This window comes from Erythrolamprus reginae, chromosome 1 (genome assembly GCF_031021105.1).
Source record: "Erythrolamprus reginae isolate rEryReg1 chromosome 1, rEryReg1.hap1, whole genome shotgun sequence".
Classification (NCBI taxonomy): Eukaryota; Metazoa; Chordata; class Lepidosauria; order Squamata; family Dipsadidae; genus Erythrolamprus; species Erythrolamprus reginae.
Genome location: NC_091950.1, coordinates 23,283,096 through 23,304,458, shown reverse-complemented (window position 1 = coordinate 23,304,458; position 21,363 = coordinate 23,283,096). Strand labels below are relative to the sequence as shown.

At 45.9% G+C, this 21,363-nt stretch overlaps 1 protein-coding gene and 1 long non-coding RNA gene across 6 annotated transcripts in view; one reads left to right on the top strand and one right to left on the bottom strand.

Annotated features, from left to right (window-relative positions):
* Positions 1 to 1,639: 1,639 nt before the first annotated feature.
* The window catches only part of NFIC (nuclear factor I C), a 246,219-nt gene continuing 226,495 nt past the window's right edge, over positions 1,640 to 21,363 (top strand). For 3 of the 4 annotated variants that reach the window (XM_070747096.1, XM_070747080.1, XM_070747114.1), the window contains exon 1: positions 8,412 to 8,655. In XM_070747096.1, the coding sequence (XP_070603197.1) occupies positions 8,626 to 8,655 (30 nt within the window). In that variant the 5' untranslated portion in view covers positions 8,412 to 8,625. Of the gene's footprint in view, positions 2,169 to 8,411; positions 8,656 to 21,363 lie in introns of those variants that run through there. The other variant, XM_070747089.1, reaches the window with a different exon arrangement.
* Positions 5,066 to 8,281, bottom strand: LOC139164683 (uncharacterized). Of its 2 annotated transcripts, XR_011558678.1 has the most exons (3): positions 8,104 to 8,254; positions 6,052 to 6,308; positions 5,066 to 5,157 (listed from the first exon to the last, which is right to left on the bottom strand). It is a non-coding gene; the product is annotated as an uncharacterized lncRNA (long non-coding RNA). The 2 variants fall into 2 exon arrangements; XR_011558677.1 differs by lacking the exon at positions 5,066 to 5,157 and having other exon boundaries at positions 5,227 to 6,308; positions 8,104 to 8,281.

The following is a 21,363-nucleotide window of genomic DNA, read 5'->3' as shown; positions in this document are numbered from 1 at the left end:
GCCACCAGGCATGGGGAAATTGATTCCTCTGGGCCGCTCCGTTTTATGTATGGTTTTTTTGGGGTTGTATGATTGTGTTTAAATCAAGGGTTTTTAACTGTTTTGCTTTTTAATCATTGGATTTGTATTCTGTGTTGCTGTTATGAGCCGCTTCGAGTCTTTGGAGAGGGGCGGCATACAAATCTAATAAATTATTATTATTATTATTATTATTATTATTATCATCATCATCATCATCATCATCATCATCATCATCATCATTATTTAACTTTGAAGACTTGTGGACTTCAACTCCCAGAATTCTGGGAGTTGAAGTCCATAAGTCTTAAAGTTGCCAAGTTTGGGGACCCCCTGCCCTACCCCCCCCCGTCGCTTTCCATCCCCCCCCACCCGCCGGTATATTCTTTGCAAAGAGATTGTGGTGCTGATCAAACCTTCATCAACCCCTTCTTCTCTTCCATATGTATTGTGTATTGGACAAAGAATAAATAAAAATAAATAAAAATAAATAAATTGCTTCCACATCTATGCTTTCCTCTGGTCCCTTAGGGGTCATCTCCTGCAGTGGCATAGCTGGGAAGGTGTGTGTGTGTGTGTGTGTGTGTGTGTGTGTGTGTGTGAGCTAATACTATTCTTTTTTGAAACAAAAATGTAATTTCAATGGAATCCAAGCGGGTGCACACAGAATTTAATAAACTTAATATTAACTTAAAACTTAATATTAACTGCTCCAAACTTGACTGTAAAAAAATATAACTTCAGCAATCGAGTTGTGGAAGCGTGGAATTCATTACCTGACTCAGTAGTGTCAACCCCTCACCCCCAACATTTCCCCCTTAGACTATCCAGGTTATTAAGAGGTCAGTAAGGGGCATACATAAGTGCACTAGTGTGCCTTCCATCCCCTGTCCAATTGCCTCTCCTTTATCTTTTCTTCCTTTCATATATTTTCTCCTCTATTTTTATATCTTTTCTTCTATCCTTTTCTTTATATATATTACTACTTGCCTATTCTCTTCAATGTGTATTGGACAAAATAAATAAATAAATAAAAATAAATAATTTCCCAACGGGGAGATGTCCTCTTTTTTGCTCTCTCTTCTTCTTCCTCCCCCCCCCTCCATTCATCGTAAAAGGCCTGGGTACCATCCTCCGGCTTAGATCTTCACCGGGTGGGATGGGGGAGGCATCCTTAAGCCCCCTCCAAACCTCCTTGGATCCCCTTGGCGAGCCAACGGGAGGCGGCAGGGGAGGTTCGCTTCCACCAGACCTCTCCCTCGCCATGCCAGCGCTACCCGACCCCCCACCACCACGTTAAAGGAGGGGGAGGAGAAAGAGGCGGAGACAAGCCACTCGGGGAGGGCGGGGAGGCAGAGAGCGGGAGAGGTCGGTCATGGGTGCCGCGGGAGCCGTGCGAGCCCGGAGCGGGAGGGGGGAGATGTGAGGGTGTCCTCTACCCCCCCCCTCACTTTTCATTCCCCCCCCCCACCCGCCGGTATATTCTTTGCAGAGATTGTGGTGCTGATCAAACCTTCATCAACCCCTTCTTTGATAGCTTGGTTTCCTCTCTGCACCGGGCAGCAAAAGAAGAGATTTTTTTTTAAATATTTTTTTTGGAGGGTGGGGCGTCCCAGGAAAAGTGAGGTCTCTCTCTCTCTCACCCCCCCCCATCATTACTCTTGCCCCGTTTCACCAGCTACCCCCACTTCCTTCTTAAGACCTCTGAATGTGCTTTGCTCTTAAGAGTTTATACAAGCATCCACCAGCCCGCGAAGACTTTAATCCTCGCAGTGATTCCCCCCACCACAACTGAAGATAAAGAGGGGGGGGGCGCACACAAAAAAGGACATCGAAGCCCCCACCCTTTTTAGCCCCCTTTCCATGGGGGGGGGGGACCGGCGCCAGCTGGGACCAAAACACAAGCCTGCCTGCCTGCCCTTAAGATGCTAATCCCGCTGCTGCAAGCGCCAGAGACGATCAAACGCTGAAAAAGGACGGAAGATTGCACTATTTTGACCCCCTATATATATATATATATAATTTTTTTAAAAAAACCAACTTGGTGGGACCTTAAAAAAAACAAGCGCCCACTTCTTCTTTGCCCCCAGCTTGGCTTCCGTTTGGCATCCATCCGCTCCTCCGCCCTGACCAATTTCGTTTGGGTGATGGTAAGTTTCGCACTCCACTTTCCAAATCTTTGGGTCTTTGCTTTCGGGGCGGGGGGGCGCCCAGTGAAGTTGATGGGCTTCTCTTAGGGAGGGCGGCGGAAGGAGAAAGTCGGTCGGCGGCAGGTGGATGGGGGCAAAGAGAGGGGAATTCGGAGGAAAGAACAGAGATCTGTAAAGCTCTCTGTGTGTGTATATGTCTGTAAAGCGGCTGTGTGTGTGTGTGTGTGTGTGTGTGTGGTGGTAGTAGTTGTACCGCCAGTAGGGTGAGGAAGGGGGGGATGAAGGGACCCCCCGTCCCTCTCTTACAAGAGTGCGCCGACAATTCGGTGCACTTCTTTAACCATTGCGCCTCTTCCAGGGGAAAGACCTGTCTCTCCCCGTCCTACTCCCCCACTCACGATTGCCGCAAAGTGCTGCTAGTGTCACAGTTTAATGCCGGGGGGGGGGGGGGGAGGCGAGGAGGGGAAGGGGGTGAAACGAGAGATTTGAGAAGCGGAGACCCGAGGCGAGCCGCGTCTGCGGAGTGTCTGGAGAGCTCTCCCCTCTCCGGTGCGCTTTTACGCATGGAATTTTTACGCATGGAATTGGAGAGGGGTGGGTGGGAAATGCGTAATATCTGTGCAAGGAGGCGGGGGGGGGGGGCGAAAGTATGGCACACTCGCTCGCTCGCTCGCTCACGGTGGCAGCCAGCTCGGCCCAGGCTCGAGGTAGCGGAAAATGGCCGCTCTCTGGCGAGGGGGGCGGAGAAGGAAAGGCGGGCGAGTGGAGCGGAGCTGAACTTGAAAATGACGCCCAGCGGGGAGGGAAGAAGCCACCGCGGCTGTGCAACGCCAAGGCCGCTCCGGCGGCTGCCTTTCCCTCCGGCCTTCTCTTGCGCCACACACACGAGCCGCCTCCGAAAGCGACCCGCCCTCGGGCCGGCCTTCCCGTCCCCCCCGCCCAACCCCCCCGGCTCAGGAAAGGAAAGGCCGAGCGTGGAACTCCCCTCTCCACAGAGCGGGCTCTCCTGGCCCCGCCTCAGCCCTTGGCGCGTCAAAATTCGCTACCTCGCAGGGCGAAAGCGAGCTGGGCCCTGCGGCAGGAGGAGGCAGGCCGCCTCGTCAGCAGAAGCGGCGAGGTGCCGCTGCCGAGCACCGGCTGAACAAGGAGAGGGTGGGGGAGGAAAGGCGGGCGCCCGGCGAGTACATAGGCCGCTTTGGCTGCAGCTTTTGCGGCAGCGGGCATCCCCCACTCTCCTCCCACTTCTTGCTCTTCGGCCTTTTCCTGCACACGCACACCATCAGAATTCACCTCCATATGTATATATATGTAGGCGGATCGGTATCTGTCTGCCTGTCTATCTATCTTATGTATCTATCTACCATCTATCTGTCTGTCTGTCTGTCTGTCTGTCTGTCTGTCTGTCTGTCTGTCTGTCTGTCTGTCTGTCTGTCTGTCTATCTATCTATCTATCTATCTATCTATCTATCTATCTATCTATCTATCTATCTATCTATCCATCTATCCACCCACCCCCTCACCGTCCCAGCCTTAAATGTTAGTTGGGGGGTGGTATTGTGCGCGTTGCGGGTCCCGCGTCCCCCCATCCTTCCCCAGCTGTAGACCAGGAGAGCCTCCACGCGGAGCCAAGCGGGCGCCTCTTTTTGGCCGAGGCCGACTTATTGCTGCGTCAAAAGCAAAGCAGGGTGGCGTTTCCTTGCACGGATCTCTAGTGGATTGTGTGGGCGTGCGTGGGTCCCCGTGCAAAAAAAAAAAAAAAAATGGGGAGAAGGAGGCCTCAGGGCGATCCTTAAAACTCAGAAGTGAAAGTCAGCGGCGCTTTCTCCCCGGGTAAAAAGGTGTTTGGGATCGCCCGTTCAAAAAGGGCTAAAGAGGATTAGGGAACGGAAAGGGACGGGCTGGTGTAAGGCGACCTCGTGTCATTCTTTCCTTAAAAGTGAAGATCGCCCGCCTTTTCTCTCTCGCCCGGGGTTGTTTCCAGTTAATGAACGCGTGGATCTCCTCCGCCTTGGGAAGGGGTGGAATCGATCCCGAGTACAGTCACTGGGAATTACGCCCAAATAAATATGAATAGGTCCGGAATTGGCCCTTCTCCTTCTGCGCCAGGAATCTTGCCCTAGGGATTTTTTTTTTAACGAAAAGAGATTCTAGCTCCAGAGCAATTGGGGAGACGCCGTGTCCGGCGTTCGTCTGAATATCCTCACGCGTAACTTTCAAGAGAGAAGTTCTGCTTTCTTGGGTCCCCAGTTGGCGCCTCAGGGCCTCTGCGCGGCCTGGCCTGGCCTCACTTAAACCCGAGGCTGTTTCTCTCTCACATACACACGTCAGGTAACTGTACAATTTCCCTCAGACTTTGCCGGGCGGCAGGAGCGACGGTGCTTTCCTGTTAACCTTGACTCAAACCGAGCGAAAATACTGTCAACCAGGAGAGACGGAATTTCTGTTGTTGTTTTTTTTAAGCCAAAGAGTGGAATGGGCTTTTCTGGAGGGTGTATGTGTGTTGGCCGAGTGGGAGTAAAAATTCCGAGATGCCAGGAGAGAGAGAAAGAAAAAATAGGAAAGAGAAAAAGAAGAAAGGAAGGAAGAAAAGGGAAGGGAGGGAAAGAGGAAGGAAGGAAGGAAGGAAGGAAAGAAAGTGAACTAACTTGGCACAAGTCAGTTCCCCATTGAGGCGCCGCACAGATTGCGGCTCCCAAACGTGGCCACTATATGCCGGTAGATCAAGGTTACCAGCCTGGAACCACACAAAGGTGAACTGGCTTTGAAGAAGTTGACCTGCCTCGGACAACCATTCAGACTTGTGGTTACATATGTGGACTCTCGCCTTAGCCAGGGAGGCGTTGCCTGCATATTAGCGACTGTGGCTCGACCTGAGAAGGTGCTTTGGGGTCTCTCCAATACCTTGCCTCGTGACAAAAGAGCTTTTGGAACCACTTGGAAGATTAGCAGGTGTAGAAAGAACGTCTGAAAGCGCCAACTGTGCCTAGTCCTAAAAGGGGCATAAAAGTCTAATTAATAAATAATAATAATAAAATAAATAAATAAATAGTCGGGCTTCTGCGTGCAGGGGTTTATTTTTTTACCCCCTTTTTTCATGGGAGACTATCCTTCCCCTTTACCAAGATAGAAACCCAGACCTAGGCAACCGCTTCCTCTTGAGGTCACTAGGCCAATCCTTATTCTGTTCTTTTACCCCGTGCCCATTTTGGTCGGTGGGCAGAAGGTCCTTGCCTTGGGTGAAAGAAGGGCCCTTTTTCAAAAGCCCCCAATAGTCTTGAGCGCACTTGTCATTTATTCACCGACTTATTTATTACTCAGTCAACAGTTCAAAAAAAAAAGTAAAAATTATTGGTGATTATTCCTCCTCCCTCCTTCCCAGATTCACTTTCTATTTAAATCCTCCAAGACGCTTAAAGAAGTCCACGTGCGTTCTGCGCGCCCCCGCGCGCGTTTTCCGTGTCAAAAGAGCCCCGGCTTTCTCGAGCTGAAAAGTAAATCCCATTTGCTTTTTAGTGGCCTTAATTCCAGATTAAAGAGACCTCGAGGGACTCCGCGGAGACCTTGCGGTGCTATTTGCTTCGTCTAGTAGGCGCGCGTGGGTGGGTGCATAGTTGGCTGGCGGGACAACTTGCTAGTCTTCCTGGTGACCTCATTTTTAAAATTCCCCCCTTTTTTGGAGGGCAGGGGAAATCTCCAGCGGCCCAGTGATGACAAATGTTGAGTACCGGCCACGTTAATAACAGGACTTCTTAAAACTTTTTTAGACCGCCACTAAATTGGAGCCGCTTTGCCATGAAGCGGTAGAGGAGTTGCGGCTTTTGACGCATAACTGGCAGCTTCGCCAGGGAAACATTTAAATAGTATTTTCTCTTCTGCTACCCACCTCGTGCAGAGCTGCCCTCTCTTCTTATTCTCCCCCGGAGTTTCCTTTGATTCGCTTCTCTATCTCGACCCCACCTTTGTGGAGAAACTGGTGATGTGTCGGGGGGGAAAAAATAGATCTGGAGTGTTTTGCGCTTCCGAAGTTGGGCATTTTCTTTAGGTGGACCTCGCCGTAAAGTCGCCCCCAGGCCGCTGTTGCGCTGCTCCCAAAAGGGTGGCTAACCTCCTCCTTTTCCCAGTGTGGGGAGGGTTGGATAACTGGAGGAAAAGAGGGTTTGAGAAAAGGAGAAACTCAACCTCTCTCCATTCATTCCACTGCCAGGCGCTTTGGCCTGGCCGCGTTTTTGGAAGTGGGAGTCGTAGAAACCTCCTGAATCTAGCAACAAACGCCGCATTTGACCAAGGAGGGGGGCTAGATTTCTCAGAGCTAAGGATTCCAGAGTCTGGAGATCTTACATTAAGATTGCCTCTTTTTTTTCATTCTGTATTTTGGAGCAGTGACAGCCCAAAAACCTGTTCCAAGATAGGAAGTTGGAAAAGTCCTTGGAGAAAGAAAAACGCGTTGGCTCTGTTTTTATTTTAATACTACCCCACGCTTCATACTCGCTCGTTCACACTTTTCCACTTCCAGTTGCTAACTATGCAATGAATGCAACTTGCTCTTTTTTAAAAAAAAAAAATCCTTATTTTTCCTTAAATTCCATAAATACTGCACCCTCGGCCTGGCTGAGCGTTTTCCACCGAATTTACTGGTGAAGAAAGTTGCTTAAGGTTTAGGCCTGGCTGGAAAAACTTCACATTACTCTCCCCAATATCCTTAGCCTTCTTAATACACGTCCAGAAAGGCAGCACCTCATTATTTATTGCCAACACGATTTTAAACATTGATTTGCCCACATCAGGAGATAGGAGAGCTGTGCCGTAATTCCCTTGGCGAAGGGGAGGGACAAGGGACTTGAAGTTTTTAACACCCCCGCCCTGAGGTCGCTGAATGACACATGTTAAAACGGGCAAAAGCCTGCCCCCCCCTTTTTCAGTCTACACGTGTTTGCAGATGGGAGACAAAAAGGGTTAAGGGTGGTGATTCTTGCAATATACATATACAGTATATATGGAAAAGTATTTCTTTAACTCAGAGCCTTGCCCGCCTGTCTTGCTTGTAGAAAAACGCGTGTGAAAGTTTCATGCTGCTGCTATCTTTAAAAAAATAACAATTAGCTTCTATCTTACAAAAGGTGAGGTCGCCCCCACCTCGTAGGCAAAATTTAAAAAAAGGAAGAGAACTTGATTTTTACGGTAGAGGGGATCAACCCCGTCCTCGGATCGCATTTTTTTTGCCCTCCTTTCCCCCCCCCTTTCCTTTCACTTTCCCTCCTTCCTCGTCTCTTTTTCTGGCCTCCGGACAGGTTGCTACTTAAAATTCCACTTTTCTTCTTCCTAAACATTTCAGCGGCGGCTTTTTAAAAAACTTTTTCCCCCCAATAGCAACTTTAGTTGATTTTCCCTCTATAAACTCACCTCCCCAAATCTGTACACGCTTACTCGGAAGTAAAGGCTCAATAAGTCTTCCTGCCCCCCCCCATCCCCAGAAGCCTTGGCTGCCTGCAATTGTGCCCTTTTTTTTACGCGTGGTCTCCTTCCTCCTTTAAAACTGCTGTTTTATTTCACATTCTCTTTTAGGCCTTTTGATCTCCGCTCTTCTTTTCTCTCCCTCTTCCTATGGCTTCCTAGGAAAACTTTTCAAAAGAGAGAGACTTATTTTTTTTTTAGCCCTGCGCTTTGACAACTTGTGAAGGGCTATTTCCAACCGCTTGGGGAGAAGGGGAAAAAAGTTTGGGGACTCTTTAGTTGAGCAGCAATAGTAATAATAATAATTTTAAAATTAGAGAATCTTCTAACCCCACTTCTTTTTCTCTCCCCCCCCCCCCAAAGTTGGGGCAATCAAATGTTATTCCGTTGGTTTTTATTGCTTCTCCACCTCCCCATTTTGAAAAAAAAAAAAAACTGCGGCCGGGAAGCTAAAAGTCTCTTCCCAACTCCGCGGGACACCTACCGGTTCACACACTCCCGCCTCGATCTGCTTTTGCACCCAATGAAAAGAAAATTTGAAAATTATTACTTCGGATCTCTCTGCCTCGGTGCAGATGCCCGCGCGTAATTCTTCCGGCGGTTCGATGCCATTCGCGCGCCCTTAATTGATTTATTTTAAACAGCCCCCCCCTCCCTCTGCCAGCTCTTTTAAATCCGGTCCTCTTTAATGCATTTCTTCTCCCCCCCCCTTTCTGGTCCCACCCTCTGCTCTCTCTCCCTCCCTCCCTCGCCGTCTCCTCCCTTCCCTCCCCCCCCCGCCCGCCCTGATCCATCGCCAGGGAAAGAGAGAGTGAGAGAGAGAGAGAGAAAGAGAGAGAGGGAGGGAGTCAAGAAAACTGTTCCAGCCGCCGCCGAAATGACTCAGTAACTTTTGCGCTTGGATCTGCTTTTTTCAAATCTGCCCCCCCCACCCCGCCACCATCATCATCGCCACCCTCTTCCTCCTCCTCCAACCACCACCGTTTGTTCCGCTAAGAGCTCGGAGATGTATTCTTCACCCCTCTGCCTCGCCCAGGTAATTAAAAAGCTTTTTGTGACCCCCCCCCCCAGCCCATTCCAAAGAACCTTTTCCTTCGCAGCCTCCTTCCTTCCTTCCTTCTTTCCTTTCCTCCCTCCTTTCCTTCCTTCCTTCCTTCTTTCCTTCCTTCATTTCTTTCCTTCCTCCTTCCTTTCTTCCTTCCTTTCTTCCTTCCTTTCTTTCCTCCCTCCCCTCCCTCCTTTCCTTCCCTCCCACCCTCTTTCCTTTCCTCCCTCCTTCCTTCCTTCCCGCTTTGCCGCGCTCCGTCTCACTCCTTTCGCTTTCTCCTCGGCTTTTTTTTCTTCCTGCTTTCGCCCTGCAGTTTTTGTGAAACCCCCCCCCCCTTCCAGAAATGCCTGCGTGGTCGCGAGGTGGCTTGTGTATCCGCTTCTCTCTCCTTTTCCTTCACTCTCCCTCCTCCCCCCCTCTAATTAATTTGAAAGAAAGAAAGAAGCCGTGGTTCTGGCCATTGCAAAGAGAGAGAGAGGGAGAGAGAGAGAGAGAGAAAGTGTGTGTGTGCGTGCATAACTGTCGGCGGGTGTGTGTGTACGCGCGGGGAGAAGAAGGAAGGACAGGACAGGGCTGGCGTTGTGTTCTGCAGCCCCGCCGGTGGATAGCCTGCACTAGCCAGCCGTCAGATCTTTATTTTATTTTATTTTTTCCTCCCTTCCCCTTTTCCGGCAGGTCGTTTTTTTAAATCCTTGCTAATTACTTTCTGCTCTTCCCTCGCCAGCTTCCTTCCTCTCCTCCTTTTCTCCCCCCCCCCTTTCTGCGCCTCCCCGCTTTCACTCCGAAACAGTTATTTTATTTTTTTCTGTCCTCCGCGTCAGTCGCGCCGCGCCTTTTTTTGGTCTTTGCCCGCCCAATGTGGGTCTTGGTGGAGGGTTCCAGGATGGGCTTTGGGGGGCCACACGAGTCTTTCTCTCTGCGTGTGTGTTAGCTCTCCGTGTCCCACGCTGGCAACTTTGGGTGGGAGGTTTGGAAAGGAAGCGGGTGTCAGTTTGGTGGCTCCTCCGGGTTGCACGTGGGAATCCCCCTGTGGGTCTGCCAGCCGTTTGAGCCAGACAGATGGTTAAGCAGAGACGTGGGGGGACTATTATTATTATTATTATTATTATTATTATTATTATTATTATTATTATTATTAGTAGTAGTAGTAGTAGTAGTATTAGTATTAGTATTATTAGTATTATTAGTATTAGTATTAGTATTATTAGTATTTTTATTAGTATTATTAGTATTATCATCATCATTATTATTATCATTATCATCATCATTATTACTATCAACATATTTTTATAACTTTTTTAAATTGATTTTAAAATATAAAACACACACAACATACAACAAGTGCTCAGTGATTTGTGCCCACCGCCAGACAACATTCATACCCCTCCACCAGAATGGGGGGCATATTTTATATATACCATATATATACATATTATAAAGTGATTCCAATTTATTCCTTGTAGCTTGGTCTCGAATTCTATTATTGTTATTATAAACATAGAAGATTGACGGCAGAAAAAGCCCTCATAGTCCATCTAGTCTGCCCTTATACTGTTTCCTATATTTTATCTTAGGATGGATCTATGTTTATCCCAGGCATGTTTAAATTCAGTGACTGTGGATTTACCAACTACGTCTGCTGGGAGTTTGTTCCAAGCATCTACTACTCTTTCAGTAGTAGTATTATTACTTTCATTATCTTCTTCTTTCAACCCCTTTTCTGCAAGTTTTTAGAGAGATTTAGGAAGGGCGAGGGAGTAGAGATGGCTTTTAGGTGAAAAATGCAAGGATTAAAAACAAGCATGTGTGCAAAAACTGTGCAAGGCTTTTTATAGTGTTAGAAGAAGGCGAGTGCCCCTTGGACATGTGGGAATGGGGTTCTGGGTCTCTCAGGGGTTTGGATCCGAGAATGCATCCAGGGGGTTTTGCATCTTAGACTTAGGCCCTATCGGTACCATCCAGTGTTGGGGAAAGCAAAAACGTTTGGGGGGGGGGGGGAGAGATGTGCTTGCACTAGAAAAAGGTGTGTAAAAATGTGTGCAGCTGGCTGTGGAGTGCAGCTGCCAGAGTGAGAAGGCTTCTTGGAGCTGTTGAGCATATGGGCCTCTCTTTCTTGCAGGCTCTTTCAGTTTGTGTGTGTGTAAAAATGCCAGGGGTGCATGTGTGAAAGATGGTGCTGGTGTGTAGCCAGATGGGAGGGAAGAGAGTGTGCCCCGCCATTTCTTCAATCCCAAGTGTGTGCAGTTATTTGCTACAACTGCGCTGCTCCTTCATGCCTTAAAATATTCACACCCTCATGCTGGGTATGTTTTATGAGAAAGTTGTCAGGCGGATTTGCTAAACTATGAATCCGGAGCCGTTCGTTGCTTGTGGAAAAGTTTCAGCAGATATATTCTTTATATCCCCCGTACAATGGCTTAGAATGCTGCTGTCCTTTGCATTTTGAATTAATGGCAAATGAAATGTTATTAACGCGCATGGGACGTAGATAAGCCGTGAATTTTACTGCAGATTGGGTCTTGCTTTCGCTGTGGAGAGCAAGCCAGTTGTGTTCATAATAAGTACATGGCTTGGAACACTCCTTCCCATCAGTGGCCTTTGTTTTGTGGTGGTTTGGGGACTACAGCTCCCATGTGCCGCTTAGGGCGCCATGCTCCTCTGCCTTGGTTTGCCATTGCAGTTTCTTCCCTCGTTTTGCGGGGTTGTTTTTTCCCCCTTTCTTTTCCCTGTTGTAAGTTTTGTAGCAGGCGTGCCTGATGTTGTGGTGGTTCAAAATATTTGAGCAGGCGCATTCTGAGTTGGCACAGCCTCACTCTGGACTTTCTATAGTTATGTCCCCTGGAGCGTGGCAGGCTGTTCTTTCTCTCGCTCTTATCGATTCCTGATATATTTTATTTAATTATTGAGCACTCTGTCTTCCTCCCAGTGTAACTCCTTCCTGGCTGCAAATGAAAAGCGCTTTCTTATGAAACCCCCCCAAAATAACCGGGGTCTCAACCGATTAGGTCCCACAGAGTTGGCCTTCTCCGGGTCCCGTCGATTAAAATTAAACAATGTCGTCTGGCAGGTCCCAGGGGAAGAGCCTTCTCTGTAGCGGCCCCCGACTCTCTGGAACCAGCTCCCCCCGGAGATTAGAACTGCCCCCGCCCTCCTTGCCTTCCGTAAACTCCTTAAAACTCACCTCTGCCGTCAGGCATGGGGGAATTGAGGCATTCCCCGCTCCCCCGGGCCTATACAATTTATGTATGGTATGTCTGGTGTGTATGTCTGGTTTAATAATGGGTTTTTAATTTTTTTTTAAATTTATTAGATTTGTTGTGAATTGCAGCTTCTTTGCAGCTTCTTAGTTCTGGGCAGGCCGAAGATTGGAAGTGGGAAGCAAAAGGAGCTGATTGCATTTGTAATTTTCTTTTTTTCATTGGGAAAGGCGGCATTTTAGGCCATTGCAAAGGATGGGGGGGGGGGGGGCTTCCCAGGCTCTTGGCATACCCCAGTCGCCTCCAGCTTGAGCGATTGAGAGTGGCAGAGAAGCAGAATTATTTGGCGAAACTCAATGAATGCTTGGTCCAGTTTCAAAACTCAGCTTGAAACGTAAAACTTTTGAATTCTGAGCGGTTCCTTGTTACAATTTACTTCCCACCATCACCCCGAGGAAGCACTGTAATTTTTTCTGAATGAACACGGAAGGCCTTTTTAAAAACAACAATGTATTTCCTTAAAAGTTAGCCCGTGGTTGAGAAAGGGCCTTAACGGGGAAACAAATGACATTACGGTAGGCACAATCCGTGAGATCTATTTGTTTATTTATTTTAAACCAGACTGTAAAACAGAGGTGTGTGTGGAACGTATGGTCAAACAAACAAAGCTGAAATTGGCAATTAAAGTCCTGCAAGCGCATTAAAAAAAAGTAACAAAAAAAGTGAGCTTTGATTCTCACGGTTCTGGCCGCCATTTTGACTTTTTATTCTGTAAGAAAGGCCAATATTTTGAAAAGAAAGCAAAAAAGCAAAAAAGGACTGCAATCCGGCAATATCAAATGCAAAGCGCTACCACGTTTCAGCTAACCCAATAGTTATCCAGCTTTGTGATACAGGTGCCCTTTTTTTTTTGTGCTGAAAATACCTATTTTATTAAACGTTCTTTTACTGAAGTAACAAAAGTGGCTGCTATAAAAACCCGGAGGAGTTTACATTAAATTTCCTCCCATTAGACAATGTGTACAGTAGTTAATCGTTCATGTAGGACGATTGCATCCCGTAAAAAAAAATTCCGATAAACAGAAAGAATGGGATTTGGAGGGGGCTGCAGAACAAGTGAAGTGCATTCTCTGAATTGAGTCCTTTGCATCTCTGCTGAGATCCGGAGCGGGGTATCGTAAGGCCATGTAGCTCTTGCGCTCTGAATTATGCTTCTATCTGGAATTCAAACAAGGTGGTTTGTTTGTTGTTAGGTTACTGTGGCTTTTAGATTTTTATCTGCTTTATGATGGCTCTGTTATTTATTGTGCACTGCTCAAAGTTCCCTTTAGAGGCATGGATGGCTTTTGATTCATCCATCCATCCATCTATCAATCAATCAATCAATCAACCAATCAACCAATCAATCCAGGATACACCCAGATCTTATTGTTCCCTGCAAAAGTCACCCTTTGTGGCAAGCTGGGTTAACAAAGAAGGACTAGCCCATAGGAGTCTTCTAAGGCAGTGTTTCCCAACCTTGGCAACTTGAAGATATCTGGACTTTATTTTGTCCAATACACAATACAAGGTTGACTCAGCCTTCCATCCTTCCGAGGTGGGTAAAATGAGGACCCGGATTGTGGGGGCAATAGCCTAGCTCTGTTAAAAAAGTGCTATTGCTAACATGTTGTAAGCCGTCCTGAGTCTAAGGAGAAGGGCGGCATAAAAATTGAATAAATAAATAAATAAAATAAATAAATAAATATAGAAGAGAATAGACATGAGGTAATATATATAAAGAAAAATATAAAAATAGAGAAGATATATGAAAGGAAGAAAATATATATGATATATGAGATTAGGAAAGACAATTGGACAGGGGACGAAAGGCACACTAGTGCACTCATGTACGCCCCTTACTGACCTCTTAGGAACCTGGAGAGGTCAATCGTGGATAGTCTGAGGGAGAAATGTTGGGGATTAGGGGTTGACACTATTGAGTCTGGTAATGAGTTCCACGCTTCGACAACTCGATTGTTAAAGTCATATTTTTTATAGTCAAGTTTGTAGCGGTTAATATTAAGTTTGAATCTGTTGCGTGCTCTTGTGTTGTTGCGGTTGAAGCTGAAGTAGTCATTGACAGGCAGGACGTTGCAGCATATGAACTTGTGGGCAATACTTAAATCGTGTTTTAGGCGTCGTAGTTCTAAGCTTTCTAGACCCAGGATTGTTAGTCTATTTTCGTAGGGCATTCTGTTTCGAGTGGAGGAGTGAAGGGCTCTTCTGGTGAAGTATCTTTGGACGTTTTCAAGGGTGTTGATGTCCGAGATGTGGTATGGGTTCCAGACAGATGAGCTGTATTCAAGGATGGGTCTGGCCAAAGTTTTGTAGGCTCTTGTGAGTAGTGTGAGATTGCTGGACCGCTTCACAATGCTTTACAGTCCTTTTTAAGCAATCTATGGAGTCTGCATATTTTTTTATTTTTTTATTTATTCTTTGTCCAATATACAATACATATGGAAGAGAATAGACATTAAGTAATATATATGACGATAGAAAGTAAAAAGAAGAGAAGTAGATGGGAGGGAGAGAATATATATGATATAAGAGATAAGGAGAGAATATATATGATATATATATACAGTAATACCTCATGATACGAACTTAATTGGTGCAAGGAGGAGGTTCGTATGACGAAAGGTTCGTAAGACGAAACATTGTTTCCCATAGGAAACAATGTAAAGTCAATTAATCCGTGCAACCACAAAACCCCCGCAAAAAAACTGCTTTCGGCGACTGCTGGGAAGCCGCGCGGCTGTTTTAAAAGGTGACAGCCGGCCTGGGGGGCTTCCCAGAACTCCCCCGAACCCGGGTTCGGGGTTCGGGGGGTGGTGGTGGGAAGCCCCCCAGGCCGGCTGCGACCTTTTAAAACAGCCGCGCCGCTTCCCAGCTGTCTCCGAACGTCGAACGCGGAAGTTCGGCTTTGGCGTTCGGCTTCAGGAAACAGCTGGGAAGCGGCGCGGTTGTTTTAAAAGGTCGCAGCCGGCCTGGGGGGCTTCCCAGCACCCCCCCGAACCCGGGTTCGGGGTTTGGGGGGGTGCTGGGAAGCCCCCCAGGCCAGCTGTCACCTTTTAAAACAGCCGCGCGGCTTCCCAGCAGTCTCCGAACGCCGGTTCGTAACTCGAAAAAAGTTCGTAAGAAGAGGCAACATTTTTCTGAATCCCGGGTTCGTATCACGAGTTGTTCGTAAGATGAGGGGTTCATATCTTGAGGTACCACTGTATATAATATATATAGATATAGATATAGATAAGGAGAGAATATATATGACATATGAGATAAGGAAAGACAATTGGACAGGGGACGATAGGCACATCAGTGCACTTATATACCCCCAACAATTTGGGTCCCCATTTTAATGACCTTGGAAGGATAGAAGGTTGAGTTAATCTTGAGCCGGTCAGGATCAAACTCCTGGCAGTCCTATTTCTTTCTTTCCACAGTTTATTTCAGAATTCTGAATCCAAATATCTGTGGCCACAGTAGACTAGAGTAGTGTTTCCCAACCTTGGCCACTTGGAGATATTTGGACTTCAACTTTATTTATTTATTTATTTATTTATTTATTATTTGGATTTGTATGCCGCCCCTCTCCGAAAACTCGGTGCAGCTTGCTGGCTGGGGGATTCTGGGAGTTGAAGTCCAAATATCTTCAAGTTGCCAAGGTTGGGAAACACTGGACTAGAGATTGGGGGGAAAAAACAAGGGAAAGATTTGTTAGCCAAAATCAGTTGCTTAAGAATTCCCTCCCCGCCCCCCAAAAAATATTCACAAAGATTTAAAACAATAGTTATAAAGGATCCATGAGCGTGGGAAATGTTTTATTCTTTAAGAAATAAAAATTTAATGAGCCAACTTTTTGGCCTGAGGCAGTTTTGTAAGTAGCCATACATTGTGCCCATTTCACAGGCCAGGTTAACTCGGAAAATGTGGCCTGCTCCAGGCCATAGTTCCCTCTAAGCTGAGCAGTGAGCAATCGCTCACTTAAAAATCATCATCAACTCAGAGTTTTCCAAACCTGCCCAGAAGCCGAGAGGGAAAGAGTGAGAGGGAAGGAGAGAGAGAGGAAGAGAGGAAGAGAGAGAAACAGATAGAAAAAAGAGAGGAAGGAAAAGAGAAAGAAAAAGAATGGGAGTAAGGAAGAGAGAAAGAAAATCAAAATCTAGTTTGAAACTAGCTCAACTATTTAAGTGGCATTTTGATATTGATAGAGTTGCCCTATTATGAGCTCACTGTTATAGACACACAGTACAGTATTTTATTTTGAAATTCTCTTGAGGCAAAACAGGGTGGGTTTTTTATTTGTTTGTTTGTTTGTTTATTTATTTATTTAATATTTCTGTGCCGCCCAGTGCTGGAGGGACTGCCGCTCAGACACTATACTTTTCCGCCCACCCCCCCCAAAAAATTAGAGGGAACACTGCTCCAGGCCACGTGATGACTCGAGACAAATGGAGAGGATTCCCTGTATATTACATAGAAATTGAATGAATGAATGAATGAATGAATGAATCAATCAATCAATCAATCAATCAATCAACCAATCAACCAATCAATCAATCAACCAATCAATCAATCAATCTTGTATTGTGTTACTTCTTGAGCTGGTGCATAATGAAATACCCCCTCTTAGACCAAGATTTATTTATTTATTTTAGTGATTTATTTGGTTGGATTTCTATGCCACCCTTCTCAGGGCGGCTTACAACAATATGAACCAAATACAGTGGTACCTCCACTTAAGAACTTAATTCGTTCCGTGACCAGGTTCTTAAGTAGAAACATTCTTAAGTAGAAGCAATTTTCCCCATAGGAATCAATGTAAAAACAAATAATGCAGGCAAACCCATTAGGAAAGAAAGAAAAGCTCGGAATTTGGGTGGGAGGAGGAGGAGGAAGAAGAGGAGGAGGACAGTCGCTGCCAAAGGAAGAAGGTGAGGTGAGCGCCCCCTTTTGCCTTTCCGCACCCAGATGCTCCGAGAGGCAACCTCGCGCCAGGTGTATGGGAGGCAGCGTGAGGGAGTCACTACAGTGAAGTGGTTTATTCCCTCTCCAAGCGCCCAGAGAAAGGAAAACGCTTTGTTCACTCTGGACTGCCAAAGCCTCCTTAAGCGCCACCGAAAGGCTCCTCTGGCAGCCCAGAAAAGCCCGAGATGGCGAGGATTAAAGGGGGAATGGCAGGAAACTGGCCGGGCCTTCGTGCCGTTCTCAAATTTCCTGGGAATTTTTTCCGGGCTCAGGTTCTTAAGTGGAAAATGGTTCTTAAGTAGAGGCAAAAAAATCTTGAACACCCGGTTCTTATCTAGAAAAGTTCTTAAGTAGAGGCATTCTTAAGTAGAGGTAACACTGTACGATACAATATAAAAGTGAAACCAAGCTAACACTAAAACTAATAATTAAAATCCCTATAATATAAGAAACACATGTAATTAAAATCCTTATGATATAAAAAACATTCATTCAACTACAGTCCTGCATTCACACCTGCGACCAGAGGAAGAAATGAAATCTGCAGATCCGTAAGCAAAATTGGAGCCTTATTGCTGTGATGGTGAAGCTGCATCAACAGGGGAATACACTCCAAGACCAGGGAAGTCTTAAAACCACTCTACTACGCCCTGGTCAGACCACACCTGGAGTACTGTGTTCAGTTCTGGTCACCACACTTCAAAAAAGACATTGAAACTCTGGAGAAGGTGCAAAGAAGAGCAACCAAAATGATCAGGGGTCTAGAAACCAAGACTTACGAAGAGAGACTGCGGGAACTGGGCATGGATAGCCTAGAGAAAAGGAGGGCCAGAGCGGACATGATAGCAGTCTACAGGTATACGAGGGGTTGCCACAGAGAGGCGGGGATCACTTTCTTCTCCAGGGCACCGGAGGGCCGGACGAGGAACAACGGCTGGAAGCTGACCAAGGAGAGATTCAACCTGGAAATAAGGAAGAACTTCCTGATGGTCAGAACGATCAACCAGTGGAACAACCTACCAGCGGACGTTGTGAACTCCAATACTCTGGACATTTTTAAGAGGAAATTGGACTGCTATTTGGCTAGGATGCTATAGGGTTCCTGCTTAGGCAGGGGGTTGGACTTGATGACCCGCATGGTCCCTTCCAACTCTAATAATAAATAAATAAAATAAATAAATCACAGCAATAAGGCTCAAATGTTGCTTACGGATCTGCAGCCATACCAGAGGTGGCGCGAAGAGCCCTCTGGGCATGCGCACCATCGCCAGCTGCTCTTCTGGTGCGTGCATGCGTGCCTGTCAGTTAGTCTTCGCACCTGCCAGAGCACTGGAAACCCAAAGACCAGCTGGCCAGTGCCATCTTTGGGTTTGCAGCATGCACATGTCCGCCGACCAGCTGGTTTCCAGTGCTCTGTGCGCGCATGTTCCAATTTGGGCACTCCGTGCCAAAAAGGTTTTCCATCACTGCCTTACTACTCAATGCAATAATTTCCAGCAAGCTACTTGATGCGTAAGAGGGGCTCCTCTGAGCCCTCAAATGTTTTTTTCTCTCCGAGACCGAATTTTTCTCTCCACTTAACATTCTGCAGTATGCGCATGGGTGGGGGCCTCTGAACTTAAGACAAGTCCCTTAACTCTAGCGAGGCATCAGCACAGGTAGTCCTCTACTTAAAACCATCTCTTTAGTGGCAGTTCGAAATTGCAAGGGTGCTGAAAAAAGTGATTTATGACCATTTTTTCCGCACAACCAGATGCAGCATCCCCCTGGCCATGTGTTGTTGTTAACAACCGCAATGATTCACTTGTCAATTGTGGCAAGAATGCTCATAAAAGGAGGCAGAATTCAACTCTTGTCTCACTTAGCAAAAAATAAATTTTGGTTGTAAATGTATATACTGCTCAAAAAAATAAAGGGAACACTCAAATAACATATCCTAGTCTTGAATGAATGAAATATTCTCATTTGAATATTTCATTTGCACAACTATTCCATTTGCACAACCAGCATGTGAAACTGATTGTCAATCAGTGTTGCTTCCTAAGTGGACAGTTTGATTTCACAGAAGTTTGATTTACTTGGAGCTATATTCTGTTGTTTATTTTTTTGAGCAATGTATTTAAATGAAAGAACAAAGGTGCAGGCTCGGAGAGGATTAAAAAAAAAAATTCACGAAGGAAGGGATTATAGGGTGGCAAAATGGGAGTTTATTTATTTATTCATTCATTCATTCATTCATTCATTCATTCATTCATTTATTGGATTTGTATGCCGCCCCTCTCCGGAGACTCGGGGTGGCTAACAGCAATAATAAGACAGCGTATAACAATAATCCAATACTAAAAACAATTAAAACCCATTATAATAAAAAACCAAACTTACATACAGACATACCATGCATAAAATTGTAAAGGTCTAGGGGGAAAGGGTATCTCAATTCCCCCATGCCTGGCGGCAGAGGTGGGTTTTAAGTAGAGTTACCTTGGAACAAAAAAAAAGACCACCAGGTGATGCTCCCTTAACTGTATCTTCCTCTCCTTTCACTTCAGTATTATCCCACTGGCTGATAAGTGCCCACAGAGTTGGCCTTCTCCAGGTCCTGTCAACCAAGCAATGTTGCCTGGCGGGGCTGCGGGGAAGGGCCTTCTTTGCCTTATAGTAATGATGCTGCTCCATAGAAACTATACCTGCTACAGAAAAACTATATACAGTACACTATATCTTTTTTTAAAATGAGAACAAAAATGATTCAGAAAAGTACAAGGTTCACTGAGATGATTACGAAAAATATTTTTTTGTACACCTGTGCTATTGGGGGTTTTTATATCAAATTTTTATAATTGTATTTTATTATTGCGTTTTTTTAGAAACATAGAAACCACGTCTGCTGGAAGTTTGTTCCAAGCATCTACTACTCTTTCAGTAAAATAATATTTTCTCACGTTACTTCTAATCTTTCCCCCAACTAATGTTATTCTTGTAAGCCGCCCTGAGTCCACTTGGAGAAGGGCGGCTTATAAATCTAATTAATTAATTAATTAAATAAATAAATAATTAAACAAACAAACAAATAAATAAATAAATAATTCAGTGGAATACTATTGTACTACTAAATACAAGGCTATTTCTGTGGAATAGGCTGGTTTGAGAGACAGCACATTAAGTGAAGTTTCCAGGGCGATTGCAGGCCAGGTGCCACTCTCACTTGCTGCTTGTGTAGCAATGGCTGTGTGACAAGCTCAGCGCTTTCTCTCCCAAAGGAAGACATTGCAGGGCCCCTGTGCGACATGTCACTCGGTTCTTCTTGATTCGGTTCCACCTTGATTAACATCAATCTAATAAGCAATTTCAGCTTAATTTGTGCTAAGGCGGCTTCCAGCACCTATTTTTCAAAACGGTCATGTGGGAAGAATAGATTTTAAAGCTGTATTTGAATAATGTCCATCATCTGGTTAGGGAAGGGTGGTTTTTTATAGTGCCGGTTAATCACAAGAGGGTTACCGTATTTTTCAGACTATAAGATGCATTTTTTTGTCTCCCAAAAGGGAGTGAAAATCTCTGTGTGTTTTATATACCGAATATTGCTGAATCCCTGCCCACCCGCCGGCCATTTTGTGGCCTCCACATGCCCCATTTCCAGGCCTTTTTTGGCCTTTTTCAAGCCTTTATTTGGCCCATTTGGGGGGCTTTTGTCAGCCTGTTTTAAAGGATTTTTGGCCCATTTTGGAGACTTTTCCCAGCCCATTTTTGAGGTATTTTTCAGGTTGTTTTTGGACTGTCTTTTAGGATTTGGGGGACTGATTTGAGGCTTTTTTCAGGCCTTTTTGCCCTGTTTTTGAGGCTTTTTCTGGGCCACTTTTGAGGCCCTTCAGCCGGTTTTTAGGTGGTTTTGGCCCATTTTTAAGGCAGTTTTGTCCTGTTTTTGAGGCTTTTTTGGGCCATTTTTGAGGCTTTTTTGGGCCATTTTTGAGGCTTTTCCATCTAAAGTTACAACAGCAGTGAAAAAAGTGATGAATGACCGTTTTTCACATCAGCATTGCCGTGGCCCTGTGGTCATGTGATCAAAATTCGGATGCTTGGTAATTGGTATGTATTTATGATGGTTGTAGTCTCCTGGGGAGACTTTTGTGATCTGACAAGCAAAGTCCTTGGGGAAGCCAGATTCACTTAACAGCTATGTTACTAACTTAGCACCTGCAGTGATTCACTTAACAACTGTGATGAGCAAGGTTGTAAAATGGGGCAAAACTCACTTAACAAAAATCTTGCTTAGCAATGGAAATCTTGGGCTCCATTTTGGTTTGTAAATCTGTATGTCACTTTGTTGTGGTTAGCTCTGGCCCAGTTCTTGCCCCAAGGACTGTGGATGTGGGGGAGACATCCACATGCTGCAGGCCTGTTTTGCCCCTCCCCCCCTGGAATCTGCTAATGAAGGCTCCTCTGACCAAGAAGACATGAATGACAGGGAGGAGGAGAGTGTGGCAGACAG